A 27,074-nucleotide genomic window follows, 5' to 3' on the forward strand; every position below is an offset into this window, starting at 1 on the left:
TTTTTGGCACGGGGACACAGCAGAGAGTAAGCAGATACAACCCCTTCCCTTACAGAGTTTATCATCTAGAAGGGGAGCAGATGACATAAGAATACTCAGCATAAGTGTTAGGTGGTGTTCAGTGCTCGGGGTGGGCGGATCCAAAGCAGCAGTTGTGGGAGGTGCCATAGAGGCAGAAGCGCCACAGGCTGCGGAGGGCACTGCGGGTAAACATCTGCGGAGAGACCATTCCAAGCAGATGAAGCAGCATGGGCAAAGGCCCTGGGGCCTAAACCTGCTGGACGTGTTTACAACACAAGAAGGCCTGTACGGCTAGAGGCGAGAGAGTAAGGCGGGGAGGGGATAAGTCAGCAGAGGATCTTACAGGCCATAAAAACTGCGATGAGGCCTTTTGAGCAGAGTAGCATCATGGGACTTAAATTCCACTCCCCTCACCTCCAACACTGGCTGCTTTAAGAGAGAAATATTCTTTTTGTTAGTGTATGGTTACATTTCAACAGGGCCGCCCTAGCAGCTGTGTTGGGAATAGACTGCAGGGAGACAAGGATAGAAGCAGGAAGGCCAGTTAGGGGCATATTGCAGGAGGAGGCGGGCAGGCGTGAACCAAGGGGATGGAAGGGGATTCTAGATGTTGAAAGTAGAGCCAACAGAGATTGGTACGGGATCAGATGTAGGCAGAGAGAAGTCAAGGTGGGCCCCTACTGTTTTATTCTAAGCAAACTGACATTTCCTGATATAGGAAAGATTGATTGCAGGAGGCATAGGTTTTGTTGAGAAATTCGGATGCTTGGTTTTTGTTTTATTAGCATTCAGAAACCGAGCAGAAATTCAAGGGGAGTAAGCAACTGTACATAGAAGCCTAGGCAAGAGAGGAATTTTGAGCACATCAGCTTTTGATGGTATTTAGAGAACCGCAGGCTGAGCTCTGGGGTCAGAGATGAGAGGAGGCGGCAGCTCTGTCTGAGCTGGGAGTGGGAGGCAGAGAGGGAGCTAGAGTCCTCAGGGCGCAGGAAGGAGAGGACAGAGCTGTGCAGAGAGAGCACACCAGTCCTTCCTTTTCTAGTTGAGGTATTTATTTGGCTTTTCTATTTGCAAAGTAAATAATTTCTTCGGGTGGCTTTTCCAAAACAAATAGTCCTTCCCAAAGGCCTAAGTCTTTGAAGTGGCACCTGAATTTTTGTTGCCATCACCCTGTTCCGGTTTCAGAGATCACCTCGATGTCCCGTTCCAGTCAACAGCCCAAGTGACCACCGTAGCCCAGTTGATTCCTTAACCACAGAACTTTCTGGTAGGAAGACAACTTAGATCTAAAGAATAGGATCACTGTCTTTCTTCTGAAATACTATGAATCATAATCAGTCTGCTCTGCTCAGGAGTGTAAACCAGACCCGAGGTGCAAAAAGCCCAATAAAAAAGCATTAAAGTATCTGAGCCCTTGAACAAAAGACATATATGCATATAGTGATACAAAGTAATTCTTGACAATTACAACTCTCACAATATTTCATTATGGGGCCTTGTCTGTGATTTAGAAGCAAAGATATTTATTTGCTATTAGGATCATAAATAAAAATGAAATGTAGAGCCAAACAGCCATTGGGGAAGAGGAGAAACGGCCTCAGGGAAGGTCTGACGCCAATTTACGTGGAAGATGCCAGCAAACAGGCTTCAGGGGCGGGGCGGGATGGGGGCGGGGAATGTACTTACTGGCATTTGCCCTACAGTCCACGTCAGCTGGGAGCTTAGCCAAGGCATATTTTTAGGGTTGCACTGTGTCGATCAAGGTTGGGTCTTACATGATGCACCTGATCATGTTCCAATGAGGCCAACTCCCAACCAAAATTTTCTTCCCCGTAAATGTTTATCTCTACATTTCCAACACGAGGGGATTCTAAATTCAGTGTTGGACTCCTAACCTTAGTTGAACGCCAGGGGAGCCCCCTGCCCAAAAGCCACGTTCCCCTGCAGTGGGACGCAGAAGACCCCCCCCCCCACCCCCGTCTGCTGGGAACTCTTCTGCACAGCGTCTGTCGATTTGCCCCCGACTCCCGCCCCGCCTGACCCAAGAGGCCTTGGCAGGTGCAGAGCGAAAGGTAAACCTGCCTGCAGCCCACGGGGCGGGCCTCCGGCTGGACACCTGTACTGCCTGCTAGTTAGGCGTTAACCACGGCTGCGGGTTGGTCAGAGAAGCTGGAGAACGTCTCCTCCTGGCCGAGAGCCGCACAGGATGACGACAGCCTCTTCACTGAGCAGAGTCAGTTTGGCAAAAGGAAGGCAACTTGTCTTTCTCACCAGGGCAGGCCCTTGGCCTCTGTCCCAAGGCTGGACCCCCGAGCTCCCAGCCCTCCGACGACCCCAGCACAGCTGGACCCACCCAGATCCCCAGGGCGCCGCCGAGCTGCGTGCGCGTGCGCGATCGCGGGCAGGGCGGGGCCTGGCGCTCACGGTCTCGTCCCTTCTCCTCCTGCTCCTCCCGGGCCGGTCCCGGCGGCGCGGGGCGGAGTGCGCCTGCGCGGAGCCGGCATTCCGGCAGGGCCGCAGCCGCGCGGTGCCGGCGGTTGCCGTGGGGACCGCGGGCCCCTCCCTCCTCCGTCCCCGCCCCACGCCGTTCCCCACGGAGACGCGGCGGAAGACCCCGGCCCTCCCCTCCCGCCGCCCTGGCCGGAGCTGCAGCCGTAACCCGCGAGAGGCGGTGGCGCTCCCAAGATGTCGCAGACGGCCATGTCCGAGACCTACGGTACGCGGCCCGGCGGGCGGGGGCGCGGGGGCGCGGGGGCGCGGGGGCTCGGAGCCCTGCCCGGAGTGCGGGGCCGATCTGCTTTGTCAAGTTTCCTCTTGCTGCTTCTCCGCGCTCGCGCCCGTGGGGTTTTCCTCCCAGAGTCTGGTTTCAGTAGCTCAGGGTGTGGACAGGCAGTTGGAGCCCCAGTTTCATCCGCGGTATTGTCCCCAGCGAGGGGTGTGGAGGACTTTGGGCGACGCCTGTATTTCAGCGTGAGCCTCGGACATTCCCGATTGACCTTCCCGGTTTGGGATGCCTTTCTTTGCACCTGATTACGGGAGTAGTCGGTAGACTCAATCCAGTTCCTCCTCTGGAGACCGCTGGCTCCGTTTCTCTGTTTCGCTCTGGGTTTTTAAGCCCTTTCTAGTTGCATTATGACTATGAATGTGTCTTTAAAAAAAACAAACCATAAACACCTTGGTAGCAGTCCTGTCTTTAATCTTTGCAGCCCCTATGAGCACCCACACCTGGAGTTGCCCAGAAATATTTTGTTGAATAAACAAAAGCCTTCCCAATATATGTGCCGTTGTTTTTTAGTTGTTTTTGTTTTGTCCTGCGTGGTGAAAAACGAGCCACACAGCATATCTTTGCGTGCTATCGGGTGAGGAGATGTTACCAGTCTCTAATCACTTTCAGATATGTGCATTCAGATTGAGACTTTGGAGTTTTACGGTCCCAGGCACAGGCTCCGATTCCAGAGTGTGTTCCGCAAGCCCACCCAGCCTCGTCTCCATTTGTGCTGGCCGCTGCTCTTTCCCTTGGAGGATGTGTGCACGGGCATATGGAGTCCGCGTGCTAGGGGGGCTCTCGCTGCAGGCTCGCCTCTGCGCTCCTAGAGCTTACTGTCTAGTGGGGGAATACAGTGTTAATCCAATTATGACACCGATGAAGGGTTAAAAACGCTGCAGGAGTTCTGGAGGAATGTGGTCCATTGCAGTATGTTACAAAGAAACCTAACGCAGCCTGCGGCCAGGAAGTCATTACCCAGGGAGCACTGCAGAAGAGCACATGCCCAGGCCCAGATGGGGATGGGGTTCCAATAAAGGGAATGTGGCTTAAGCCCCACCACAGCCCTTGGAACAGGGGTGAGGTAGAGGGGACCTTGAGGGCCCGAGAGGGGCGGGGGCACCGTGCATTTGCTCCTTGTTGAGCCATGCCGAAGATGGGTGCACGCCTGGGCACATGGGGGTGAGGGCAGGAGGTCTGTTTCCTAGAAGGCTTTGGAGATCTTCCACAAAGTTGCTGGCTTCCTAAGGACCAGTGTTGTCAAAGATGCAAACATATCCACGTGGTCTGGGTAGTTCTATAGAGAATCACAGTCCGATTTCATAAAGAAAATATGTTCTCCAGCAGTTTTTGGTTATACTTTTGCTCTTTACTCACCCTTTTTTTTTTTTTTTTTTTTTTTTCTTTGACCTGGGTGAGGTTAACAGGGAGCGGTGGAAAGTTTTAATAAGTAAACCTGGGGGGGGGGGGGAGTAAGAAGAAATGACTGGAAGGGTCCAGGAGATAGAGCTTTTATGTTTCATTAGTCTTACATGAAATGGTAACTGTGATAAAATGTAGGATACTTTTGGCATCTCTACTTCTCTCAGAATTCATTGAACTTTTGAGTAGCACAGTAACTGATTAAATTCTGATCATAAGGCTTTGATCATTAGGATTCTTAGTTCATAGTAACTTCCAAATTTTTTTTTTTTTACCAGCTCAGTTTAATCTTTTCCTCTAATACAGGCATTTGAGGAAACTATTAGAAAAGTAGTTTTAGAAAGAGCAAATGTGGCAGCCTAAAATTAAAAATCATCCCAGACCAAGTCCTAAAACTGTCTCGTCTCCTTATCATTGACCATATTTGTACAGCATTGTTGCCCAAAAGCAAAACGATCAGGGGCCCTCCTTCCGGACATTTGCCCCTGTGGTAGCTGATTTAAAAAACAAAAAAGAAGAAGAAGATGTTTGCCTAACCTTTAAACTTGTACTCTAGGGTCATTTCTTTCTCTTCCGGAAAAGAATGCTCTGTATAACCTAACCAGGATATAATAGCAAACAAAGAGCCAGTGCTTACAATGTACTGTTAATGAGGTAAATTTACCTGCTTTTTAGCATATGAAAGCATTATTTCACCTTTCATAGACAGTAGTGTTCAACATTTTGCTGCTTTGCAACCACTAACCACATGAAAACTGTATACTTTATATAATGTTGTAATACAATATTGCAATCTTGAATACATAGGTTTCAGGTTGAAATCTTCAATCTGAATATCCCTAAACTGAAATAGTGTTTCCCAAATATTGTTACATTCACAGCATTCTTAAAGCCCTGGCCAGTTAGCATAGCTTGGGACTGGCAGCCGAACACCAGCCGTCTGAGACTTGGGTGATCACAAATTGACTCTAAAGTCATTTCTGATACCAAGATTTGTGAGACAAACTGGCAAATCAAATAGGTAATACCAAGCAGTGATGTTTAGAAAGGAGCTAAAAAGTTTAAGTAGTACAGAACATGTTACAAAATTTTAAGAGCTGAGGCAGTTTGAGAGAGAGGAAAACTCTAAGATAAATCTCTCTGTATACAGGGTCTGGCAGAAGTAACCACTGAGTGTGGTTGGTAGGGTACATGCATGTATCGCACGAGAAGGGTAGCAGTTTGAACATTTCGCCTAAAATGTCAGAGGTAAATATGCACATTTGTAATATTATACACATTTGTTTTTCTTTATTAGTTATTAAATGTTATATACACTTATCAGGGACATGATTTGTGCCAGACCCTGTATATTTGAGTTTATGCCTTCTACAATGAAAATACTTTATGAAACAAGAACACAACAATTAGCATAACAATAATTATGCTAATTATTACAATATACTCTTAATATTTTTATTTTGAAAATATTATAGTACTTACCGTATAATTTTGAGAATTATCAGGATATATACACACTATATATCCTATATCACATATACACACACACATACATACATACATGATGATAGGGTCTCTGCAGATGTGATCAAGTTATGACGAGGTCATGTTGGGTGAGGGTGGGCCCCAATTCAGTGACTAGTACTCCTATAAAATGAGAAGAATTTGGTCACAGACACATGCATGGGGAATGCAATACGAAGACAGAACCTGAGACTGGAGTGATTTACCCACGAGCCAGGCATCGCCAAAGGATGGCCGGCAACCCCTAGAAGCTAATAAGAGGCAGGGGAGGACCCTTCCCTAGAGTCTTCAGCGAGAACACAGCCCTGCCAACACCTTGACTTTGGACTTCTAGCCTCTAGAACTGTGAGACAATAAATTTCTCTTTTAAGCCATCTTCCATTTTTCCCATGCACTCATGCACCTAAGAGAGAAACTTAGAACCCTTTTCTTTCCCTCTCTTCCTCTCCTGGAGGATGGTCCCGTCACCTGCCCCGTCAGCCAGCCGGGCGTCCGAGCGTCATCCACACGCCCTCTCCCTTCACAGCCCTATCCGGAGGCAGCCGGGTCCTGTGGGTGCTTCCTCCTAAGCAGCTGTCATGCCTGCTGGCCCTCCCCTGCCCACTGCCTGGCCTTGCTGCCCCCCGGCCCCGCTCTAGGGTTTCTGCCCCACACTCCCTGCCTGCCCGCAGGCCCACGCTTCCCCATCCACCTCCCGCATGGCCACCAAAGCGAGAATCCATTTTTTATCCATCATCCTCCTAAGCTCCTGAGTCCACTCGGTTTCTGAGTCTTTCAAACAGACCTCTTCACAGAGTTCGAGTTACCGTCTACCCCAGAAGAAGGGAAGGGTAAGTCGAGGCCAGCGTAGAGGGTTATAAAGCAGGAGACCCAGCACCCCAGAGCTCACCACGGCAGCCCGAGCTCGCCGCCCAGCGCCCGCACAGCGACTGTCGAGCAGTCCCCACAGCTCAGAGAAGGTGCGGGGCAGTGCCCTGGGCGAGGACCACGGTGAGCTGGAAGGGGACCTGCTAAAATGTGTGCTAGGGCCCAGGCTTCTGGTGGCTTGTGCCACCGCTTCACAGAGAAATCATGCTGAGTTAGTGGGGTTTCCAGAGCCTTTCGAGCTCCTTGAGAAACAATTGCATGTATGCACAAGTGTGAACTTCCGTCACAATGGTAATCTCTGCTACTGATCACATGACCAACAGCCCTTTAGGAACACCGCGCCGCTGGGGCCCCTTTCTGCGGAGTCAGCCGGAACCGAACTCGCTGGGAAGGCTCAGTGCTCCGATCATCCCTCTGGCCCTGTAAGCACCAAGCACGTGTGCTGCTGATCTTGGCTTTGGCTGTTTCTTTGGGATGAGAAGGAAGCTGATACTGTTTCTTGACTTGCTTCTCTTAAATCATCATACCGAGAGACTGACATTATGGATTTTTCCCCCCATTCCTAGTAACTCCATTAGAATACTTACCGGTAGCAAGAGCTTGAGGGAAAAACCTCGGAATCCTCCGCAGCCAGTAGCATTTTTGTCTTTGAATGTCACTGCTTCCCCTGGCCGTCTGGCCTTGGTAATGGACTGTTCCTTGTGCTCAAAGGACACCTGCCTTTTGCTCCTCTGTAGCCCTGACGGCGGATTAAAGCTAAAGCGATGTGCAGGGTAGTGTTGCTGAAGGGACGGATGAAGTCGCACCAGGGTGAGCGATAGCAGGCCACAGCGCCACACGCGAGTCAGGGGAACGCTGTCTGCACGTTTTCTTCCTTTGTAATTCCCCTCAAAGCTGTGCGAACAAAAATAAGTTTATGTGGAGAGAGATTTGGCCACTACAAATAAGTCCCTGACGGGGGTGGATAGGACACCTAGAGAGAGAAAGCCAGGTGCAGTCGTGCGCTACTCAGAACGGCGAACTCGTGCATGGCAGTCCTTAGTGATCTTTGTCTTTTCATTCTTTCCACTTCTCTTCTGTGCCGCGTTTTTGGCCTTTAAGAAATCTTAAAAAGCAGCTACAAAATTTAGATATGGGAGGAAGGGTATATTTTAGAGGGCAGTTTATCCTTTTCAAATGAATTCGTAATCATGCAAGAAAGACATCCAGGGCTTAAAAACAAAGCCTCTCTCTTTGTTCTAATGAAAACTATCCTTACGTGTAGCGTCCTCAGTGGTAATACGTTTCTCTAGTCCCGAGTTTGTCCTGGTGGTTCCAGGAGTCCTGTCGGGACGCGTACCACATGCGGGAGCTGCCTGTGGGGGGCGTGCAGGCCCAGTCCTCCGTTGAGGCGGCCCAACGGTGACCAAGCCAGTCTGTCTCTTCAAGACTAGATCGAAAGCTCTCTGAAAGCAGGAGGCTGCGGAGGCGGCTGTCTGTCTGTCGTGCTGTGAGCAGTTCCTGAACACAGCCGCCACAGGACACAGAAAGAGCCCGAGGTGACCCACTTGAGAGGGGTGTATTCTCTCAGTTACAGAATATGGAATAAAAGGCCAGGATAAATAACAGACCCCAGTTTGAGACATAGTTTGATCCTTTCCTTTATGGTGGAAGTCTGACAGCTTTTCGCATTGTAATATAAATGCAACTCTAACAAAGACCTCTCACGGACCGCGTTGTCCCAGTTGGAGAGGTCACAGAAGGCCTCCTGTAGGGAATTAACACAAACCTGAAGCCAGTTCCCAGTGCGCCCGAGTGTGGTGCGCAGGGGTCCTCGGCTTTCGGAGCTGCAGGGCTCGACTGCTGCCCAGTTCACTGTAATTTTGTACCTGGAGAGAGAACATGTTGATCGAATGGAAGTTGGTCAGCCATGGAGGTAGAAGATCTGAAAAGACAGGCTTTGGTGTACCCATCAGACACCACTGTAGGGACAGGTGCTGAGCCCAAAACATAGCCTGGCGCCCCCAGGGGCCGACATGTTTTTGTGGCAACAGATGTGTCAGGTGATCTGAATCTGTGGTCACTAAACATTCAAATGCCTAAGGTTTGGAAGCTAAGTAAATATTTGTTGAATAAACTCCCCTAGTTCTAAATCCGTGCTTACTTAACAACCTTCTGATTAATTGACTCTGTATGACCAAAAATAAATATCATGCTTAACAGAAAATTTGTGTTTAATTTGGTCATTTAATGAGGTAGAATGCGTCCAACTGTAATTGGCAGAAAACCCAACTGAAAATCCTGTAGGTGACATGAAAATGGGTTTTTTCAAGTAAGTGTTGCTGAGGCTTCTGGGCGGGTTGATTGAGAGGCCGGGCTGTGTCAGCGGGAACCTGGGTTCCTCCCATCTCTCCCCGGCAGGGGCGGCCCCGCCCGCTCGGAGTCTGAGTGGCGGCCCTTTGTCCTGTGGCGTGTGACCTCCCTGCCGTCCACAGAGAAGAGGAGCCCTTCCTGCCCGCCTGCCCGGGCCGATGACGCCATGCACTGAGTAGCGTAAGGAGGAGGGTGCCGGGAGTGACCATAAGTGGCTTAAAATAACCAATGCCTGTCCTCATGCTTGGCGGTCATGTGTCCCCGGGTCACTTGGGCTCCTTGGTTGGGGGAATGGCTTCTAGGCAGACAGCACCTCCGGCAACAGCATCCGCTAGGGTCTCTAAAGCATGCAGGTTACAGTTCCATTTCAGCCTGGTCCTTCCTGAAGGACAGGACCTTCCTGAGGGAGAGGCTGGGCTTCAGTGTTCCCTCCCCCGCCCCCTCCGCACAGCCGTGGGCAGAGCGTGGGCCTCAGTGCCAGGCACGCAGCTGAGGCTGCCGTGTCTTCCTGGAAGGACAGATCGAAATGTCTCTCACTGTTTCACAGCCGCACTGTGCTTGCCTCCGGTCTTAGTTCTTACTGTCTTCGAACCTGCCGAAAACACCCGTTCTGATCAAGATTCCTCCTCAGACTCGCTTTGACCATGTCAATACCTTTGGGAGAAAATGGAAGTTGGCTATTTCATAGCTGTGACTATTTTCCCGCTTTTGCTGCATTAGCACCTTGAGTAATTTTGCCACAAACATGGACATAAACTAGGATGTTAAACCTGTCACATACCTTTATAAAAATAAAGTTTATGTTTTGGATTAACTTTTTAATAATAAAATCAATAGAGATCTTCATAGTCTGGCTATGTCTGGTAAAACTATTGGCAAAATTTATATTAAAGTGTATTTTCTTATTTTATATATAGAATTTCTTTAAAATGTTCACAACTCCAGACGTTATACGTGACATCTCTTTAATCCCTCTGGTATATGTTATTTAGGAATAAAGTTATTTTTCCCTGATTACATTTTCCCAAGAACAGTGCTATTTCTAGCTGTTGAGCGACTGAAGAAACTCTCGGGTCAGTATCCGTGAATGCGTCCTGATCAAAGACTCTCTGGCATTAACCTCCTGTTGTGTCCATTCTTGGGCCAGGAAATCTTTCCTCATTGAAAAGCCATCGGCATGTCTGGGCAGGATGATAACCCTAACCTCTAGGTAAGGGCTGGAGTTAGGAGGACGCACACAAAGTCCTTTGTGTCCAGTGGCTCTGAGCCTCACACCAACAGTGGAAGGTGGACACTGGGCCCACGTGAGCGGAGCCTGAACTGCTGGGGGCTCTGCCCAAGGTCCCAGAGCCTAGCAGTGGCGGGGCTGGAATTTGGGTCAAAATTGTCTGGCCTCACGTTCGCAAGGGGAGTCAGGTCCTTACCTCCCTTTTCTTTCCTGTACAGAAGTCTCCGTAAAATCTGAGTGCCGCCTACCCAGATTAAATGTTCTTCCCGGATCTCATTGCTGCAGGGCATGTTCGAGGCAAGCACTGGGTGTTTAATATAAGTCCACATCTACTCTGAACTCAGTGTGCAATTGGGGATGGGGCGGAAGCCGAAGCTGGTACCTTCTAACGTCCTGCGGAGGTCTTAAACATTCACGAGGGGCGCTTTCACAGATCTGCGTACTCGCGGAAATCGCCCGTTCTGTTGGGGTATTCAGGGCTTGCTCCGAAGACAGTTCAGAAGGGCGTGTTTTCTGTATGTAACCTCATGAACATAACTGTTCACCTTTTTTTATTACACTAGTTAGAGTGTTCTCTGAAACATCTGACAAAGCACTTGGCCTTATTTCTTTATTATAGAGTTCTGTCCTCTCTAGATCTAAATCAAATTTAACGTACTCTTCAGAGTTTCCAAAACTCATTTCCTGGGTAAGGATGATTGTTGTTATTAGGCCTTTTCATTTCTGGCTACTGCACTGGCCTCCGATTTCCTTTTCTGGGCAGCTTTCCACTTTAGGAGAATACTTTCTCTTTTTAAACGTATTACTACATCCCCCGGAAAGCGCCTAAGAACTTTGCAGCCTTGATGCTGGGCACCTGGCCGGGCTCACTTGCCCACCAACTGACCTTGGTCCACCTGGCCGGCCCATGGTGGGCCGGGGCCCTGCGAGAGCCCTTCGGCAAACTCTCTGGCCTGGTCCCACCCTGGCCCCTGCCCCGGCCCCGCGTACTCACTGGAGAGCCTGCGTGGCACACGCTAAGCGCACAGACGTCACGGTCCCCTGTGCTGACCTTTGATTCAGGCCCAGGCAAAGCCCCAGCGTCCCAGGCAGGCGCGCAGTGCCCCAGGCAGCCTCTGCTGCCTCTCCCCCTCCCTCCCTTCTTACCTTACCTGCCTCCACGGCCACGGCTCTCCTGCTGCCCAGACCATTTCACAGAGGTTTCTGCCGCTCAGTTCCTCCCTGACCAGCATACCACACGCTTTGCTTTTGAAGTGCGAGTCACCTTATATGCTGTGCTCTGCTAATGCCTTCCCACTGCTGTTATCTGATAACCTTGGGGTCATTCCTTATTCTACAGGGTCACCTGGCTCCTTCCTGATCTGGGGTGACTGCTTCCCCACACAGAGGGTCGGTCAGCACCCGAGCTTCCCAGTCTGTGACTTCAGCTCCCATCCTCTCTCCCCTCTGCTGCCCCCACTGAGGGACTCATTTCCTGGGCCGCTCACTGGACACATGTCCCATTCTCATCACATCCATCCAGTCTTCCCTTGAAGGTTCCAGGTCCGCCCCACCTCGCCCTTCTTTCAGGCAGCAACCTGCTGCTCCCCCTCCAGATACACGTGTGCCTCCTCCTTCCACCTCTTCTTCCTCATCCTTCAACTCTACATGCTTTGCAGATTCCAACCCTGGCTTCCCAGCCACCTGCCTTACCTGCTGCTCTAGTCAAAGCTCTCTGTGGGTGGCCATCTCTGCAGACTTAGGGTCTCTGCTTCCAGCTGCAGGCTGAGGAGGATTTCACTGTCCTTTTTCCTTTCCATCAGCAGCGGCAACCCTTCACGGATCTCCTCAAGCCCTTCTCTCACTTTCCTGAGGACAGGGAAGAAAAAGATGCCATTGTGAAGAAACTCCCTCCTCCCCTCCCTTCTCCAGCCGGGAAGCTTATTTACCTCCCTGCTGTCCTTACCCCTGGTCCTCTTGTCGCAGAAGAAAGAGGTCTCCCTCCCTGTCGGAGACCGACCCCTGCCTCCCACTGTGGGCCCCGCCCTCGGGTTCACGGGCCCACCTTGCCCACCATCCCGTCTTTTGCTACTGGTGACTTCCTGTCCGCTTGCCTTCCACTCCGCACCCTCCCTGAAGTCCCCGTCCCTTCTCCCCACCACAGCCAAGCTTCCTGTGAGGGTGTCCAGTGCTTCTGATCTGCAGCGGCTTCCCTAAGTCTTCCGCTGACTGACTGCGCCCCCACCTCCAGGGAGGGGGGTTTTACCTGGGGTGCTGGCAGCCACACTCCGTGGACACTTTGCAGCCGTCCTCTTACTTAGCGTCTCTCTTCAGAGTCGCCCTTGTAAGCGCTGCTTCCCCGGTCTCCACCAGGCTGGCTCGCGGATGCTCTGAGTCTGATCTCTCTGCACCTGTACTCGTTACTTTGCCACAAAATGGATCCCTCCTCAGCGTCTTCAGTATTTCTTCCCTCTGTGGTTGATATCACAAACCAGCGGGTTCCCTGAGCCAGGAACCAAGGGCGCCTTCTTAGATGTCTCCACCAGCTTGAGGGCCCCAGGCCCTGTCTGGCTGTCAGCTGTTGAACAAACGCGCTCCTCCACGGTAGCGCCTTTCCGGCTTGTTTCCTGCCGCCAAAGTGGGGCGTTGTGGTCAGCAAGCCCATGTCCTTGTGTCTGTAGCTCAGAGTCCTGCTTGATGTTTTGTATCTGCTCTGGCCAGGGAGGTCAGAGGTTGCTTGAGATGACTGTGGAAACGAGGCAGGAATTTCCAAACGAGGCTTTTCCTAGAGCTGGTCCCTTGGCTTTGGTAGCTGCTTCTGTGTCTCGGAGTCTTTGTTTCTCCTGATCGGTATTTGTGTTCCTCAATTGCTAATATTTGCTCAAGACTGATTTCTAATTATTTGAAATGGTTCCAGTTATCTCATTTAATTTTTCTCGTGAAAACTTAAACGCACATTAGTAGCATACACCCATTTTAGATCCTCTATTTCGGATTATGATCTTTTCCACACCTCAAGCTTCACTCCTACGGATGAAACCCTCATTGGGGAACGTAACTATCATAAATGGGATGCAGAAAATTTCCATGTGATTTTGAGCCCACAAAGCAACACTCAATGTAATAAAACATCAAATCTAATTAAAGTAGACATGGTTATCTAACTAGTTTAAGGTAGTTCTACAACCTGACTGGGCATTTTCCCTTTGTTAATTACTTTGTCATAGGTAAGGTCTTTTTGTAGCTGTCAAGCACTGTACACCTGACATTTAAAACACTTGCTCATGCCATTTGTTTGTCATTCAACTTAAAGCAAAGAAAGAGGAAAAGAAAGAAAAACCCACAGCTTATAAAAACAAGATAAGTTAGTAAAACCAGTGCAGACTGTCCCACCCCCAGGGATAAGGGGCGGGGCATGGGAGAGCCCCACTGTTGTGGAAAACCAGCAAACCTCGAACACCCTGGGGACCGAGCAGCAGGCTGTTCCCCCGGCCTCCAGTTCTGCAGCTGACCGCACGGGGCTCCGGCCGCCCGAAGCTCGGGGCCAGGAGGGGTGCGAAGCCCGAGGCCCCCGCGTGCGCTGACGCTCCCCACAGAGGTGGCGACTTCCCAGCCGCGAGGGGCCTTGCCCCTCACATTGTGGTACTTGGTTTCGGGGCGTGCTCACCAAACACGCGCGCCTCCCGACAGAGGATGCTGGGCAGCTCGGCCTCCTACGCGATGCCCCTTCCTTCCTGGGCACCGTTTCCTTCCCGAAGCGCGTCCTCGGGTGGTCCTTCAGTTTAGGACCGTGCGTAGCGACGGCTGGAGTTGTTACCTCATGATATGGCCTATTTTGTTTTTTATAAAACTTTAAATTTTGAGATAGTCACAATCAGTTTTCAGAAAAAAACAGAGCTGTCGTGTACCCTTTGTGTACCCTTCTCCCCGGCGGTGGCATCTCACAAAACTATCGTAAGGGCTCACGGCCAGGACACCGATGACCCCACAGCGGCAGACCCAGCGCCTCTGTCACCGCAGCCGTCGCCCTGGTGCCCTGTCACAGGCGCACACGCCCCTCCCTGCCCCCCCTCCTTAGCGCCCAGCAGCCGCCAACCTGCCCTTCATGCCTACCGTTTTGTCATTTCAAGGGCGTCACATAAATGGAATCACGCCATGTGCGGTCGTTTGGGACTGGCTTCTTCGCGCAGTGTAACTCTGGGGCGTCGCCCAGGTCGTTGCCTCCGTCAGCAGCATTGGTCAACCATTCACCTGTTGAAGAACATCTGCGGTTTCCAGTGTTCTGGCTTCTACGAGCAAAGCTACTATAAACATTCATGTGCAGGGTGTCATGTAAACATAAGTCTTCGGTTCCCTGGGATACGTGCCTGGGGTGCAGCTGCTGAGAGTTGCGTGTTTCGTTTTTTAAGAAATGTCTAAGCGGTTCCCCAGGGCAGCGCTGCCGCTGTGTGTCTCCGCCGGCCCAGTGCGAGCGGCCCAGGCTCCGGGCCGCGCCCGCTCTAAGGGCCTCGCGGTTCTTCCTGTGAGCCGTTCCGTAGGGGTGCGGTGATACCTCACTGCGGCTTTGATTTGCATTTCCCTAATGATTGTCTCATGATGTTAAAAAGAAAGGTTAATGTGCTTTTTTTGCCATTTGTATATCCTTTTTGGTGAAATGTCTCTTTGTGTCCTATGTCCAAAATTGGTTATTTATTTTTACTGTGGACTTTCGAGGGTTTTTAAAAACATAGATATTGTAGATGTTGCTAGTCCTTTGTTGGTTATGTGTTTTGCAAATTGTTTTCCCAGTCTGCAGCTTGTCTTTTCATTGTCTTAACAAAATTTCCTACAATGCAGAGGTTTTCAATTTTGATGACGACCCTTTTATCAGTTTTTCCTCTTCTGGTTGGGGGTGTATGTGTTTGTGTGTGTGACATCTAAGAACTCTTTGATTAGCCATAGTTTCTGAAGAATTTCATAGTTTGCCTAAAAGTTTTAAAGTGTTGTTTTATCTTTAAGTCAATGATTTATTTTGAATTAATTTTTCTTAAGATATGAGACTTAGGTTATAGGTCAGTTTCCCCTCTTATGGATGATCATGTGCTTCAGCACCATTTGTTAAAAGGCTCGCTTTCTTCTGTTAAATTGTTTTTGCACTTTCAAAATTGATTGGATGTATTAGTATCTGTCCATTTTTTAGTTCTCTATTCTGTTCCATTGATCTTTTGTCTCTCTCCCTTCCAATAATACCACAAAGTTGTGATTACTGTAGCCACATTCAAATCAGGTAAAGTGATTCCTTCCACTTTATTCTTATTTTTCAAAATTGTTTTAGTTCTTCTAGTTCCTTTGTCTTTCCATATAACTTTTAGAATAATCCTGTCTATATGTACCAAATAGTCTTGCTAGCATTCTAATAGGAACTTTATTAAACATACGTATCAATTTGGGGAGAATTGACATCTTTACTAAGTCTCTTCTAATCCATGAACACAATATGTCTCTTCATTTATTTAGATTTTTTTGTTTGTTTCATTGGTATTTTGTAGTTTTTAACATAGAAGCCCCTTTACACGTTTTGTTAGATTTACACCTAAGTATTTTCTGAGCGATTGTAAGTGGTCTTCTATTTTTAATTTTGATGCCCATGTGTTTGCTGTCAGTAGGTAGAAATACAATTGATTTTTATCTTTGCCTTACTGAATTCACTTACTGGTTGTAAGAGGGCTTCTTTTTTAAATGAGATTCCTTGGATTTTCCATGTAGACAATCATATCTGCTAATAGGGAGAATTTTATTTCTCCCTTTTTGATTTGTATGCCTTTGTTTCTTTTTCATGCCTAATTGCACTGGCTACAACTCCATATATGATATTGAATAGTGGTGAGAGCTACCTCCCTACTTTGTTCCCGATCTTAGGGGTAAAGCAGTCTTTCACTAACAAGATTAGTCGTAGAATTTTTAAAATGCTCTTTATCAAGTTGAGGAGGTTCTCCTCTATTCTTGTTTCTTCGGTTTTTATCATGAATGAGTGTTGATTTTTGTGAAATGCTTTTTCTGTATCAATTAATATGATCATGTGATTTTTTTTCTTTTAGCCTATTTATAGTGTAATGATATTGATTGATTTTCAAATATTTTAGCCTTTCATCTCTGAAATAAAGTCCACTTGGTCATCATGTATAACTTTATATGTAAATATATTACTGAATTCAGTTAGCTAATATTTTATTAAATATTCATAAGCGATAATGTTCTGTAGTTTGTTTTGTTTTATTGCTGTCTTTTCCCAGTTTTGGTATCAAGGTAAAAATAGCTTTATAAAATGTCTGGGGAAAGTTTTCCTCCCCTTCTATTTTTTCAAAGAGGTTGTGTAGATAGATTACTGTTGAACCTTTCTCATGTTTGGTAGAATTCTCTAGTGAAACCATTCTTGCCTTGAACATATTTTTTGGTGAGTTTTAAAATTACAGATTCAATGTTCTTTATAGTTTTAGGGCTGTTCAATTCTCCGTTTTATGTTGGGTGAGTTGTTGTACTTCCTGTTTCCGAAGAATTAGCCCATTTCACCTGATCGTGAAGTTACATGTGTAGAGTCATCCGTGTTATTTCCTTGTTATCATCTTGATGTATGTACAGTCAGTAGTGATTTGCCCGCTTTATTCCTGATATTGGCTCTTTGTGTCTTCCCCTTTTTTTCCTCCGTCAGTCCTTGTTGCACAAATGGGTTAAAGATGACCCCGGTATGTTGGCCCCCAGGTTGTTTTCTTCTTCACGGCAAGACGGGACATTCGTTCAAAGCTTGCCAGCACCAATCTCAAGTTCTTACCTGTTCAGTTGCTGTTAAACGCAGCCCAAATAAGCACACTGTAGCCATCTAAAGATGGCCTGCTTTGCATACCCTGTGAAATTGCTTTCACCATCTGTTAACCTTTGATGAGACAAGATCTCAAGCTACTGCCGCCCACCGACTGTTGAGCGACGTCACCTAGCCACCTAAGCGCCCCTCTGATGCCCTGTTCCCTCCTGGGCACCGTGTCAGGAAGGTCCCCTGCGGTGCAGGACTTCCCTCCCAGCAGCTGTCCGGTGCTGCCCAGATCACGCGTGTGGTGTGCGGGCTCCTGCACGAGCTGGTCTTTTTCTTTTCTCTGTCCAGCCCCGGGTCCTTGAGCTCACCACGCTTGTGCTCAAGGTTTGCCAGTTTCACTGATCTTTTCAAGGAGCCTGCACTGCTTTTCATGAATTTTTTTCTCTTGTTTTTCTGTTTTCAGTTTCATTGATCTCTTTATTGTTTTCTTTCTTCATGCTTCAAAGTTATTTTGCTCTTCTTTTTCTAGATTCTTGAGGATTCTTGAGGGTAGAAGCTTCACTGATCAAGACTTTTCCTCTTTCTTTTTTTTTTTTATTTTATTGTGTTTTTCCCATTACCATTTGTCGCCCTTACACCTTCTTCCCCCTCCACCCACCTGCTCTTTTCTAACGTGTACATTTAGTGCCTTACATTTCCTCTCAGCGATGCTCTGGTTTTATCCCACACATTTTGATACGTTGTATTCTAGTCAGTTCAGTGTATTTTTCCATTTCCCATGAGACTTCCTTTTAAATCATGGATTATTTAGAAGTTTGTTGGTTATATGAAAAATAACATAAAGAGAGCCACTTTAAAATGGAGTCGCCACTGCCATCCAGAGGAACCGGCTTGCACATCCTAGACTTCAAACCTTCGGAATGATAAAATGGGGAAAATGACTTCGGACTGGGCCTCCGCACATTGTATCCCAAAGAACTATTTGCAAAGATAACAAGAAAGCAGGTATCATGCCTGCCAGCCTGGGAAGGAAGAGCATTCTGTAGAATGTCGTCGCTGTGTTAGCTAATCACCTATAGAAATGTCTTCCTTCCACTCATGTAATTGTCCTTCTTTCTCATAAATACCCCTGGCCTAACTGGAACACTATTTGGGTTTCTTCCTGAATCAATTCTTCCCAAACAACTCATCTTTTGAATCTCAAATAAATGTTGGTTGCCTCTCACTTTGGCATTTATGGTAGGTTAACAGTCAGTACCAAGTACAGTCATGGGCCGCATAACAATGTTTCGGTTAGTGACGGGCCACAGATGTGACCATGAGCCATATACAGTGGAGCTGAAAAATGCCTGTCGCCTAGTGAGTTCATAGGCTACGATGTCAAAGAATCTGCCAATGGTGAAGAGGCTGCAAGAACAGCCAGGCTGTGGTTGAGCCGGCCAACCGCTCTCACTTGGGTGTGGATGAGGACCACACTGAGGAGCTCCAAAGGCAGTCCCTGAGGACCGGCTAATGAGGAGGTGTTGGAGCCGGAGCAGGACACAGAGCTGAAGAAGAGGCAAGAGAAAAGGAAACTGTAGGAGAGGAAAGGGAAAAAACAAAGAACCGCCATGAAAATTCATAGTGAAGAGTTTAGCAAAATTTTTAAAGCCTTTGCAGACCTCAAGCAGCTTCTTAAAAAGTTTGAAAGCACGGACCCCTGAACACCGAAAGGTTTTTCATTCATAGAGAGGCTACAGTAGCTGCTTACAAGCAAACCTGCAATGAACAGAACAAAAACCAAGCAAACCCCCACGGCCCTGTTTCTGGAAAGGGAGACCTCGTTGAGGAGAGCCTGCGCTGGCCCTTGGGAACGTGTTCCAGAAGTGTGCTCTTGGGGGGCGCTCCACACGTGGTCCTGCCCCAGAGACCCGCCGGGGGCGCAAAATGGGGAGGAGGAAGAGTGTGATGTTGGTCATCCTGACCCTGTGTAAGCCAACGCTAACGTGTGTGTCTGTGCCTGAGTTCTTAACAAAAAAAAGGTTAAAAAGTAAAAAAAAAAATATATTTCAAAAACAGAAAGAAAGGTTTAGATTAAGAATATAAAGAAAGCATTGTATAGCTGTACAGCATGCTTGTGTTAAAGCTAAATGTTGTTATAGAAGAGTTGAGATCTTTTTTAATTTTAGAGTTTATACAGAGTAAAAAGTTTACAGTAAGCTCAGGTTAATTATTGAAGAGCATTGTTCTATACACTTAGTGTAGCCTCAGGGCACAGGGTCCATTCAAGGCCACGGTCGCTGGAGTGCGGGAGCCTCCCAGGCCTTCCTGCTCACTCACCCTCACTCAGCAGGTAAGTCAGCCTGTTCGTGGCTGTTTTCACAAGATATACGTCACCTCTTTTATATTGACAATTGAGATTTCATTAAGTTTTGTAATTGTAGTCAAAGAATAAATGTATAGCACCTGTTTTAAAGTTATTCTTCATGGCCTCTTTTGTTTTTCAGACTTTTTGTTTAAGTTCTTGGTTATTGGAAACGCAGGAACCGGCAAGTCTTGCTTACTTCATCAGTTTATTGAGAAGAAATGTAAGTGACATGAAATGGTCATTGTCTCATGCACACCTTCTCAGAGTGCCCTCTTGCTCAGCTTTGTTTACAGCAAAACTTCTGAATATTTTTTCAGGAAGGATAAAGTCATAGCTTAAAATGTTTGAAAGTAACATGAAAAGTTTGGTATTAAACTTTTTGCAATATGACTGAGGCTCTTATGTTAGCATTTTGGTTTTGTAATGGTTCATTGTTCAGTATATAGTTACTCCTACTGTACATGGGCCACATACTAACATACCACACGATGATGGGGAAGACGGAAAGGGAGTTTCATTTCCGGGCAGGAAGCAGCCCGAGAAGGCCTCGTAGCACATTTTGGGTCAACCAAGAACATTCGGTCCTCAGTGGCCTGGTGTTACGGTGAAGGCAGTTATTGTCTTCCATTCTCTTTCACAGGTAAAGAAACAGGTTTAGAGAAGTTAGGATGTGCTCTTGGGATGGGCACCTACTAACTGGTCACCTAGTAAATGACCTTTCGACCACAGAATCTGTCTTTTGCCACTGACTTGCACTGTTTTGATAAGGGAGGTTGGATGTTTTAGTCCAGACTATTGTAAAAAGCTGTAAGTTTGAAAGGCCTTTATAAATAGTGCTTTTTTTATAGTAATGGAAAGACTTGCGGAGAATGCCCTGTTTAGTGGTAGGCATGAACACAGAATTAATTTCATTTAATGAAGTGCATCTTAAGCAAGTGTGTGCTGTTCCATACCTGAGGTGATGGGTAAGATGGAGGGAAAGAGGCAGGATGAAGTGTCTTGGCAAAGAGCTTTGAAGAAGAATAAAACTCTAGAACCGTACTCTGCTGCCTCCATTTCCATCAGCCCGGAGTTTGCTGGGAGCTCTGTTTACCAGCACAGGCCCCGCGTGGGTTCGCCATGGGCCCGGTGCTCACTGGCTCCCCCCGGGCAGCCCAGGCCCCCTCGCAGGTGGCTGAGGCTTTGCATCGCGCCATCTCAGAAGAAACACCCAGAGGCTGCTGGGCCAGGGACCTGGCCGGCCCCGTCCTCCTCTCCCCTCCCTGGAATGCTGTCCCCTGACCCTAACGTTGGTTAGTCTGCACGGTCTGAGGTCACGGCGTAACAGGGCACTTCTCTCGTGGCCTTGTCAAACTCAGGGTGCCCTTGGCCTCAGCCGTCACCCTCTGAAGGCTTTTGCTCTGAGGGTTACCTGGTGACGTCGTTCTAGAGAAATGTCCATGCTAGTTCCACGCTGACTGGGCCCAAGACCGGCTGGTGTAGGCAGGATCAACCTTCTATCTCCCGCACCTCCGGGACACCGTGAACGCCCGGCACGCGGGTCACCGCAGCCGGTCTCCTCCAGGCAGCACGTTGCGGCTGGATTTGGCCAAGCGGTCGGGCCTGCCTCCCCCATGCGCGCAGGTAGTGTGGCTTCTCTAACAGACCCGCTCCAAATTCCTGCCACACGGTACTGAAATTCCTGAAAACTCAGCAGCCACAGTGTGCGGTGCATGGAGCTTTGTTTTGGAGGTTTGGTTTTTGTTTTGTCTACTCATCTTTTCCTCTTAATATTTGGGCTCCATCAAGTTTCTTTTGAGGCCTTTTTATTCCCTTTGATTTCTTTAGAATATTTCTCCACCCAAATAGTTGAAACGCGCGCTCCCTCATTAGTGACCAAGTTGCACATCTGTCCCTGGGCAGTAAGCCCCTCAAGGTGTCCCCGGGCGTCTGATGCAGTCGCCGCTTGTGAGCGCCGCGGTGGTGGCCCCGGGCACCCGGCTCTCATTCCTCGTGGCCAGCTCCAGGCGCAGGCTTTAGCATGTGCGGTTTGTTTTAGGGGTTTTGAGAAAAAGCTTTGTTGTCTCTTTGAGAATAGGGGCTGTGTGCGTTGTGTTTTGAACAGCGCCTGCTGGTCAGCTGGCTGCTGGAGCAATGAGGGGCCGAAGGAAGCAACACCGTCCACGGATTTAACCCTGTTTGAGTGCTGCTTGTTCAAATCTGTACGCCTGTTCCCTGACTGCTCTGAAACTAACTGTCGTGTTCTTTTTTCTTTTTCAGTCAAAGATGACTCAAATCATACAATAGGAGTGGAATTTGGTTCAAAGATAATAAACGTTGGTGGGAAATATGTAAAGCTGCAGATATGGGATACAGCAGGCCAAGAACGATTCAGGTAGCTTTCTCTCTAACTTAGTAGTAATGTTTGAAAATTGCATTTGAAATGATCGATTACGTTCTCTTACTGTATGTGCCCCCGCCCCGCCGGCCCCCTCACACAAATGTTAGAAGTTTCACCTCCAGAAGCTTTCAGACAAACTAAAAAAAACTACGAGTCAGTTTCTCCACGCAGCATCGGTTTACCAAAGGAATCATTAAAGTCTGTCCCGAGTGAGTGCATCCTAATTTCAGGGCTAATTTGTTCATGGAACTACTGAGGACGTTAGGACATGGCATTGCCTATTCCACAGCACCTTAGAGGTACAAGGCCAACTAACAACACGAACAATTTTTCTCCATATTTCACTTTTTGAAAAGAACTTTTAAAAGAGGTTTTGGGTTTTCTTTACATTAGTAGAGTGTGTCCTGATGGTTGATACACATTCCACAAAATACTCTCTCTCCTCCACACTTAGATGGCACACCGGCCATAACCAACGCGCTTGGCGCCGACCCCAGATCCCTGCCGGGCTCTGGGGTTCCATGTGTCTTATGCTGGTGCTACCGAAGCAGAGGTAGCGCAGTGTTTTAGTTAGATTACTGATGCACATACACAGTCAAAACAGAACAGGTATTCCAGTTTCAGAATTCGGTTAAATAAAATTAACTCACACCGCAAGCATTTCACTTAATTACGTATGTGACTTTAGTTTGGTTTTTGTGTTATATTCTAAATGCTCAATAATTGTTTGCTTCAAAAATATTGTAATCTTTTTTAGTCACAATCATTCTGGAAAAGCACTGATTAAACATGGTGGATTCAACCCAACTTTTATGTCTTCTCATCCCCAAAGCCCTACTGAAGTGACTATAAAATAACTGAGATAGTATTAACTAAGATAATAAATTTTTAAATGAAAAAAAGGAGAATGCTCAATTGCAATGCGAACATTTCAGATAAAATGTTACAGATACGAAACGGATGGTGTAGGGACTCGCTTAGAGCAGAAGGGGCTACATCTGAAAGTGCTGGTAGTTGGGGGCAGCCGTTGCCCAGGATGAGCCGTTTCTCCCTGATGAGGCCCAGAAAAGGTCAGGGTTTGGGAGCATCGGGTTCTCCAGGAGGGAGGGGTTCATGCGTTTATGTCGTGTGTGCGTGTGCACAGTGCAAGGTTGAGTCTCCGGCTGAAACAGGTCCACCCCCCAGGTGAGAAGGCACAGCAGAGGGCAGGGATTAGGCACGGCTGCAAGGAAGGGAATTTATTGAAGGCCTGGGAGCCTAGCCCTTTCCCACACCGCCTCCCTAGGTGCTGGGAGCCGGGAGGATGTGTTTCAGGAAGGAGAAGTGATTCTTCTCTACAGAAAAGCAATAGCCCCAAAGGGAAGGTCTTAAGATGCTAATGTTTCAGTTCCCCAGTAGAACAGCCCAGCCTCTGTCCATCCTTCCTACAGTGAAGTCTCACCCCGCACTGAAAGAGCTGCTTATAGAACACGTTTTCTTTCCTTGCTCTTGAATATAAAGGACACCAAGGATCCCAGGCATTTGAAGAACATTTCTAAAATAAAAGAAAGAGCCCAAAGTAAAAAGTGAGTTTGAGGGGACAGGAAAGAACACTAAAACTACAGTATTCTCAGAAATAAGAGCAGAGATGGCATTCAAGTAATAAGAACAAAATTATATTTTAAAAAGAGCCATTAAAATAATATGTTAAATAGAGTAGTGATCTTCCAGAAAGTTAAACAAGAAATTTGAGATGAAAAGAGGAGGGACAACATAAAAAAAAATACAGAATTAATTCAAGAATCCCAATGCTTGGCTACTGGGAGTTCTAAAAGACAGCAGCAGAGGAAACAGTCAAAGGGAATTTTCCATTGAAGGGCTACGATTCCAGAGGCATTAGCCCACCTCACGCCAAATACAAATAGCTGAGTGGGAAAGATATCCAGACCAGGGCATGTCCTGTGAAATTTCAGAGCACAAGGGATGAAGTGAGAAAACAAAAAGATTCCAAGAGGAAAAACAGTCACACGTACAGGATTAGAAATGGGAATTACGCCGCACCATTCAACAGCAACATTTGAGAGCTAGAAAATACTGAAGCATTGCCTTCAAAACTCAGTGTGAAACATTCTTTTCCAACCTAAAATTTAAAACTTAACCCCGCTGTCCGTTACGTGTGAAAGTAAAACCGGAATTCCTCGAGATACCCAAGAAGGTGGGCAGAGGCTTCAGGAGCTTATGCGTGACGGACACAGGGGCGGGCGAGGACCCCAAAAGTGGCAGGTGCCTGGCCGAGAACAGGAAGCGTCACATGGAGACCTCGTGAGATGGCGCTGCCGGCCAGCAGGGTGGGGGTGGGGGGACAAGTGAGCCAAAGATTCTTTATCAAAGCAGGAAAGCCGTAAGCCCCAAAATTAATCATTCAAATCATTTGATAAGCAGTTTTAGAAATACAGAAACAAATACCAGAAAAATGAAACTATAAGCTTCCCAGTAAGGATTTTTGTATTTTGGGGTTTTTTTCTCCAGAGCCCAGAGTGAAGCCTAGCACATAGGTGTTCACCATGAGTAAGTCATCAATCCAAGAAAATCAAGTCCTGGAGGAGCGTAGTCACAGAGGAGGGGACGGGGGGGGGGGGGGCGCGGATTCAGAACGAGGCAGGAGACAGCGGCGTTTCATGTCCAGCCTTTTACCAATATTTTACTTTAAAACTCTGTACCTGTATCACTTTGGTTTAAATAACTTTTGGAGGAAAAAACTTAATACCTCAAAAAAGTAACCTTAAATGCTTAAATTTACGTACTTGAATAGTTTATGTAAGAAGCCGTATGTCAAGATACAGTGTTGTAAAAATAAATTTTAAAATAAATTATTAAGAAACAGATGTTAATATGCTGTATCTTGAGGAGAACTCTTAGACACCTCTTTTTCTAGAGCTAGATGTCTGCTGAAGCTAAAATAGAAGAGTGGCCTCCTAATATGGGTGAAGAAGAGGCCCCTCCCCCCCACCTCCCGCTACCGAGGGAAGAGCTGACAATCTGTCCCTCGCACCCTGTGTCTTCTGTGGTAGCGACCTAATAACAGGGAAGGGGAACTTCCCCACATGCCTGCCTCAGGAGGTTAAAGCTAAAAGCAAATAAAAATAGCTGCCTTTCCATCACATACAGTAATAAGGAGCGGTGCTGAGTTTTCCTGTAGGTTTCACGGGTTCCCCCCATAACGTAGGTGTTGTTCATTTCTGTGGGGTCTATTTTCTGACATCAAATGTGGGGCTAAGCCAAATTCTCCAACACCAACTGGGTGTCCAACAATTTAATTCAGTTCTGACACTATCTGGAGAAGCCTCAGCCCCGCAGACTAAGGGCGCAGTCGCACAAGGCCGCCGCCACTCATGGACCCCGGTCACAAATGGGGTGCCCAGGCCACCCTCACGTCTGCCCAGCAAACTACAAATCCAGGGGTTTCCATACCCCCCAGCCCCAAGGCTTGGATAATTCACTGGAATGACTCACAGAACTTAGGGAAGCACTGAGTTTGCTGTTACCAGTTTATTCTAAAGGGTGCAATTCAGAAACCGCTGAAGGAAGAGACAGCTGGGGCAAGGCATGTGGGAAGTGAATGCTGAGGTTCCGTTGGTGACGAACTCAAACCCAGCCCCTGAGCACAGCGCGCCTCATCAGCCTTGACGAGGCGTCGTTGCTCTGGAGAGTGAAGCTGAGGGACGGAAGTGGTCGTGGGGACAGCAGCCCTGGGCAGCCGCGGAGGCCCTGGCAAAGACCAGGCGGTGGTTTAGGACGCCGCTGGGAAGGTGTGCACAGTGTGGGGCGTGGTCGCACAGGGCCTGGCTAAGAGGCCCAGCGTGGAGACGGACGAAAAGAAGAGCCAAGGATGAAGAGACGTCTGGCAGTTTAAACCCCTGCTTTGTGTTTTGCGCCTCCCCCCAGGAGGGGCCTGGAGGGTGGGACCCAGAGTCTGTCTCCCCCACGTTAAGTGTGACAGGGCCCCTGGGCAGCCTCTTGGAAACGCGGGGCCACCGTTGGATCTCACAGAAGTAGTCTGGGCTGAAGGTTAAATCTGAATGAGGAGAAAAGCAGGGACCCAGCCCCGGGGACTGGGGCGCAACCAGGGCAGAGTCAGGATGCCCCGGAGCTGGAGGAGCAGCAGCGGGTGAGAGGAGGAAGGGGCGGAGATGGGGCCGCAGGGGCCGGGCCAGGAAGGCGCCGGGGAGCGCAGGGCGAGGCGAGGGATGAGGACCCAGGACGCCCCGGGTTCAGACACTGAAGGTTGGGTGACCTCGACGGGCTGTTCCGGTGGAGGAGCAGAGATGGGCGCCGGAGGGGGAGGGGGAGGGGGAGGCGAGGAGGCGGCAGGTGCAGTCAGCTCCTGAGAAATCCGCACGCGGGAAGAGCTGCGGGCTGGCGGCTGAAAGAACTGGGTGGCATCTGTTATTTCTTAAGATGGAAGACCCCACAGCAAATTTATGTTGCTAATGAGAAAAAGCAAACACGAGGGAGATTGATGATGCAGGCGAGAAAGTGTTACCAAAAGAGAGCAGCCTCTGAGCATGACAGATGAGACGCGCTGCAGCGCTCCGCTGCGCTGGGTACAGGAAGGTGGCGCGGTGAGGACGGCCCGGGGCTCTGATCCGTGGTCCCCGCCCAAGGACTTCTCGTGGCCCAGGCAGCTGCGCCAGGGAGCGGGGCGATTGGGACCCCCAGAGGAAGCAGAGTAGGGCTGCGCAGTTCTTAGCCCCGCCTGGGGTTTGTGGTGGCTCCCTTTGCGCCTTCGGAAGACGCACCCTTGTAAGTTCTCAGAGGACTTGCAAGGTCTGCGGAAGAGCTTCGCTCTCCTTTTAGAGGACATACTTGTCCTGGCTTAGTGTCCCTACCTCCCCGTTATTTCTGTGGCATGATTTCAGACAGAAGAAGCTCCTTATATGTATGTTGGATATCTTGGAGTCACGTCCCTTTTTTTGTTTAATTTTTAGAGAGAAAGGAAGGGAGGGAAAAAGAGGGAGAGAAACATTCATTGGTTGCCTCTCGCACGCCCCCCACGGGGGACCTGGCCTGCAACCCAGGCCTGTGCCCTGACTGGGAATCAAACCAGTGACCTTGCAGTTCACAGGCCGGCACTCAGTCCACTGAGCCACACCAGCCAGGGCTGAGTCACGGCTCTTAAAACGACATCTGTCCCTGTGTTGTGGTTTGCAAAGCCAAAATGGGTGCTTCAGTGTGGAAGATGGTGCTCAGCCACGAGGGACCTTGATTCGTTGAAAGTAAAAGCAGTGTGACTCTTTCAGGTCTGTGACCAGAAGTTACTACAGAGGCGCCGCAGGGGCTCTCCTCGTCTACGACATCACCAGGTAATGCAGACCCCCCGAGCCCCCCGCGGAAGAGGCAGCCGGGCTGCCCCCTGCAGTGCCC

At 48.5% G+C, this 27,074-nt stretch overlaps 1 protein-coding gene across 1 annotated transcript in view; it reads left to right on the forward strand.

Moving 5' to 3' along the window:
* The first annotated feature begins 2,558 nt into the window (after positions 1–2,558).
* RAB4A (RAB4A, member RAS oncogene family) overlaps positions 2,559–27,074 on the forward strand; it is a 34,647-nt gene continuing 10,131 nt past the window's right edge. Inside the window, exons 1-4 of the mRNA XM_054576722.1 lie at positions 2,559–2,737; positions 19,431–19,511; positions 21,551–21,665; positions 26,951–27,013. Coding sequence (XP_054432697.1) covers positions 2,707–2,737; positions 19,431–19,511; positions 21,551–21,665; positions 26,951–27,013 — 290 coding nt within the window. The 5' untranslated portion in view covers positions 2,559–2,706. The remainder of the gene's footprint in view (positions 2,738–19,430; positions 19,512–21,550; positions 21,666–26,950; positions 27,014–27,074) is intronic.

The sequence above is a fragment of the Pteronotus mesoamericanus genome, unplaced genomic scaffold (assembly GCF_021234165.1).
Source record: "Pteronotus mesoamericanus isolate MK-2021 breed Mesoamerican mustached bat unplaced genomic scaffold, CSHL_Meso_final contig_347, whole genome shotgun sequence".
NCBI classification, from domain to species: Eukaryota; Metazoa; Chordata; class Mammalia; order Chiroptera; family Mormoopidae; genus Pteronotus; species Pteronotus mesoamericanus.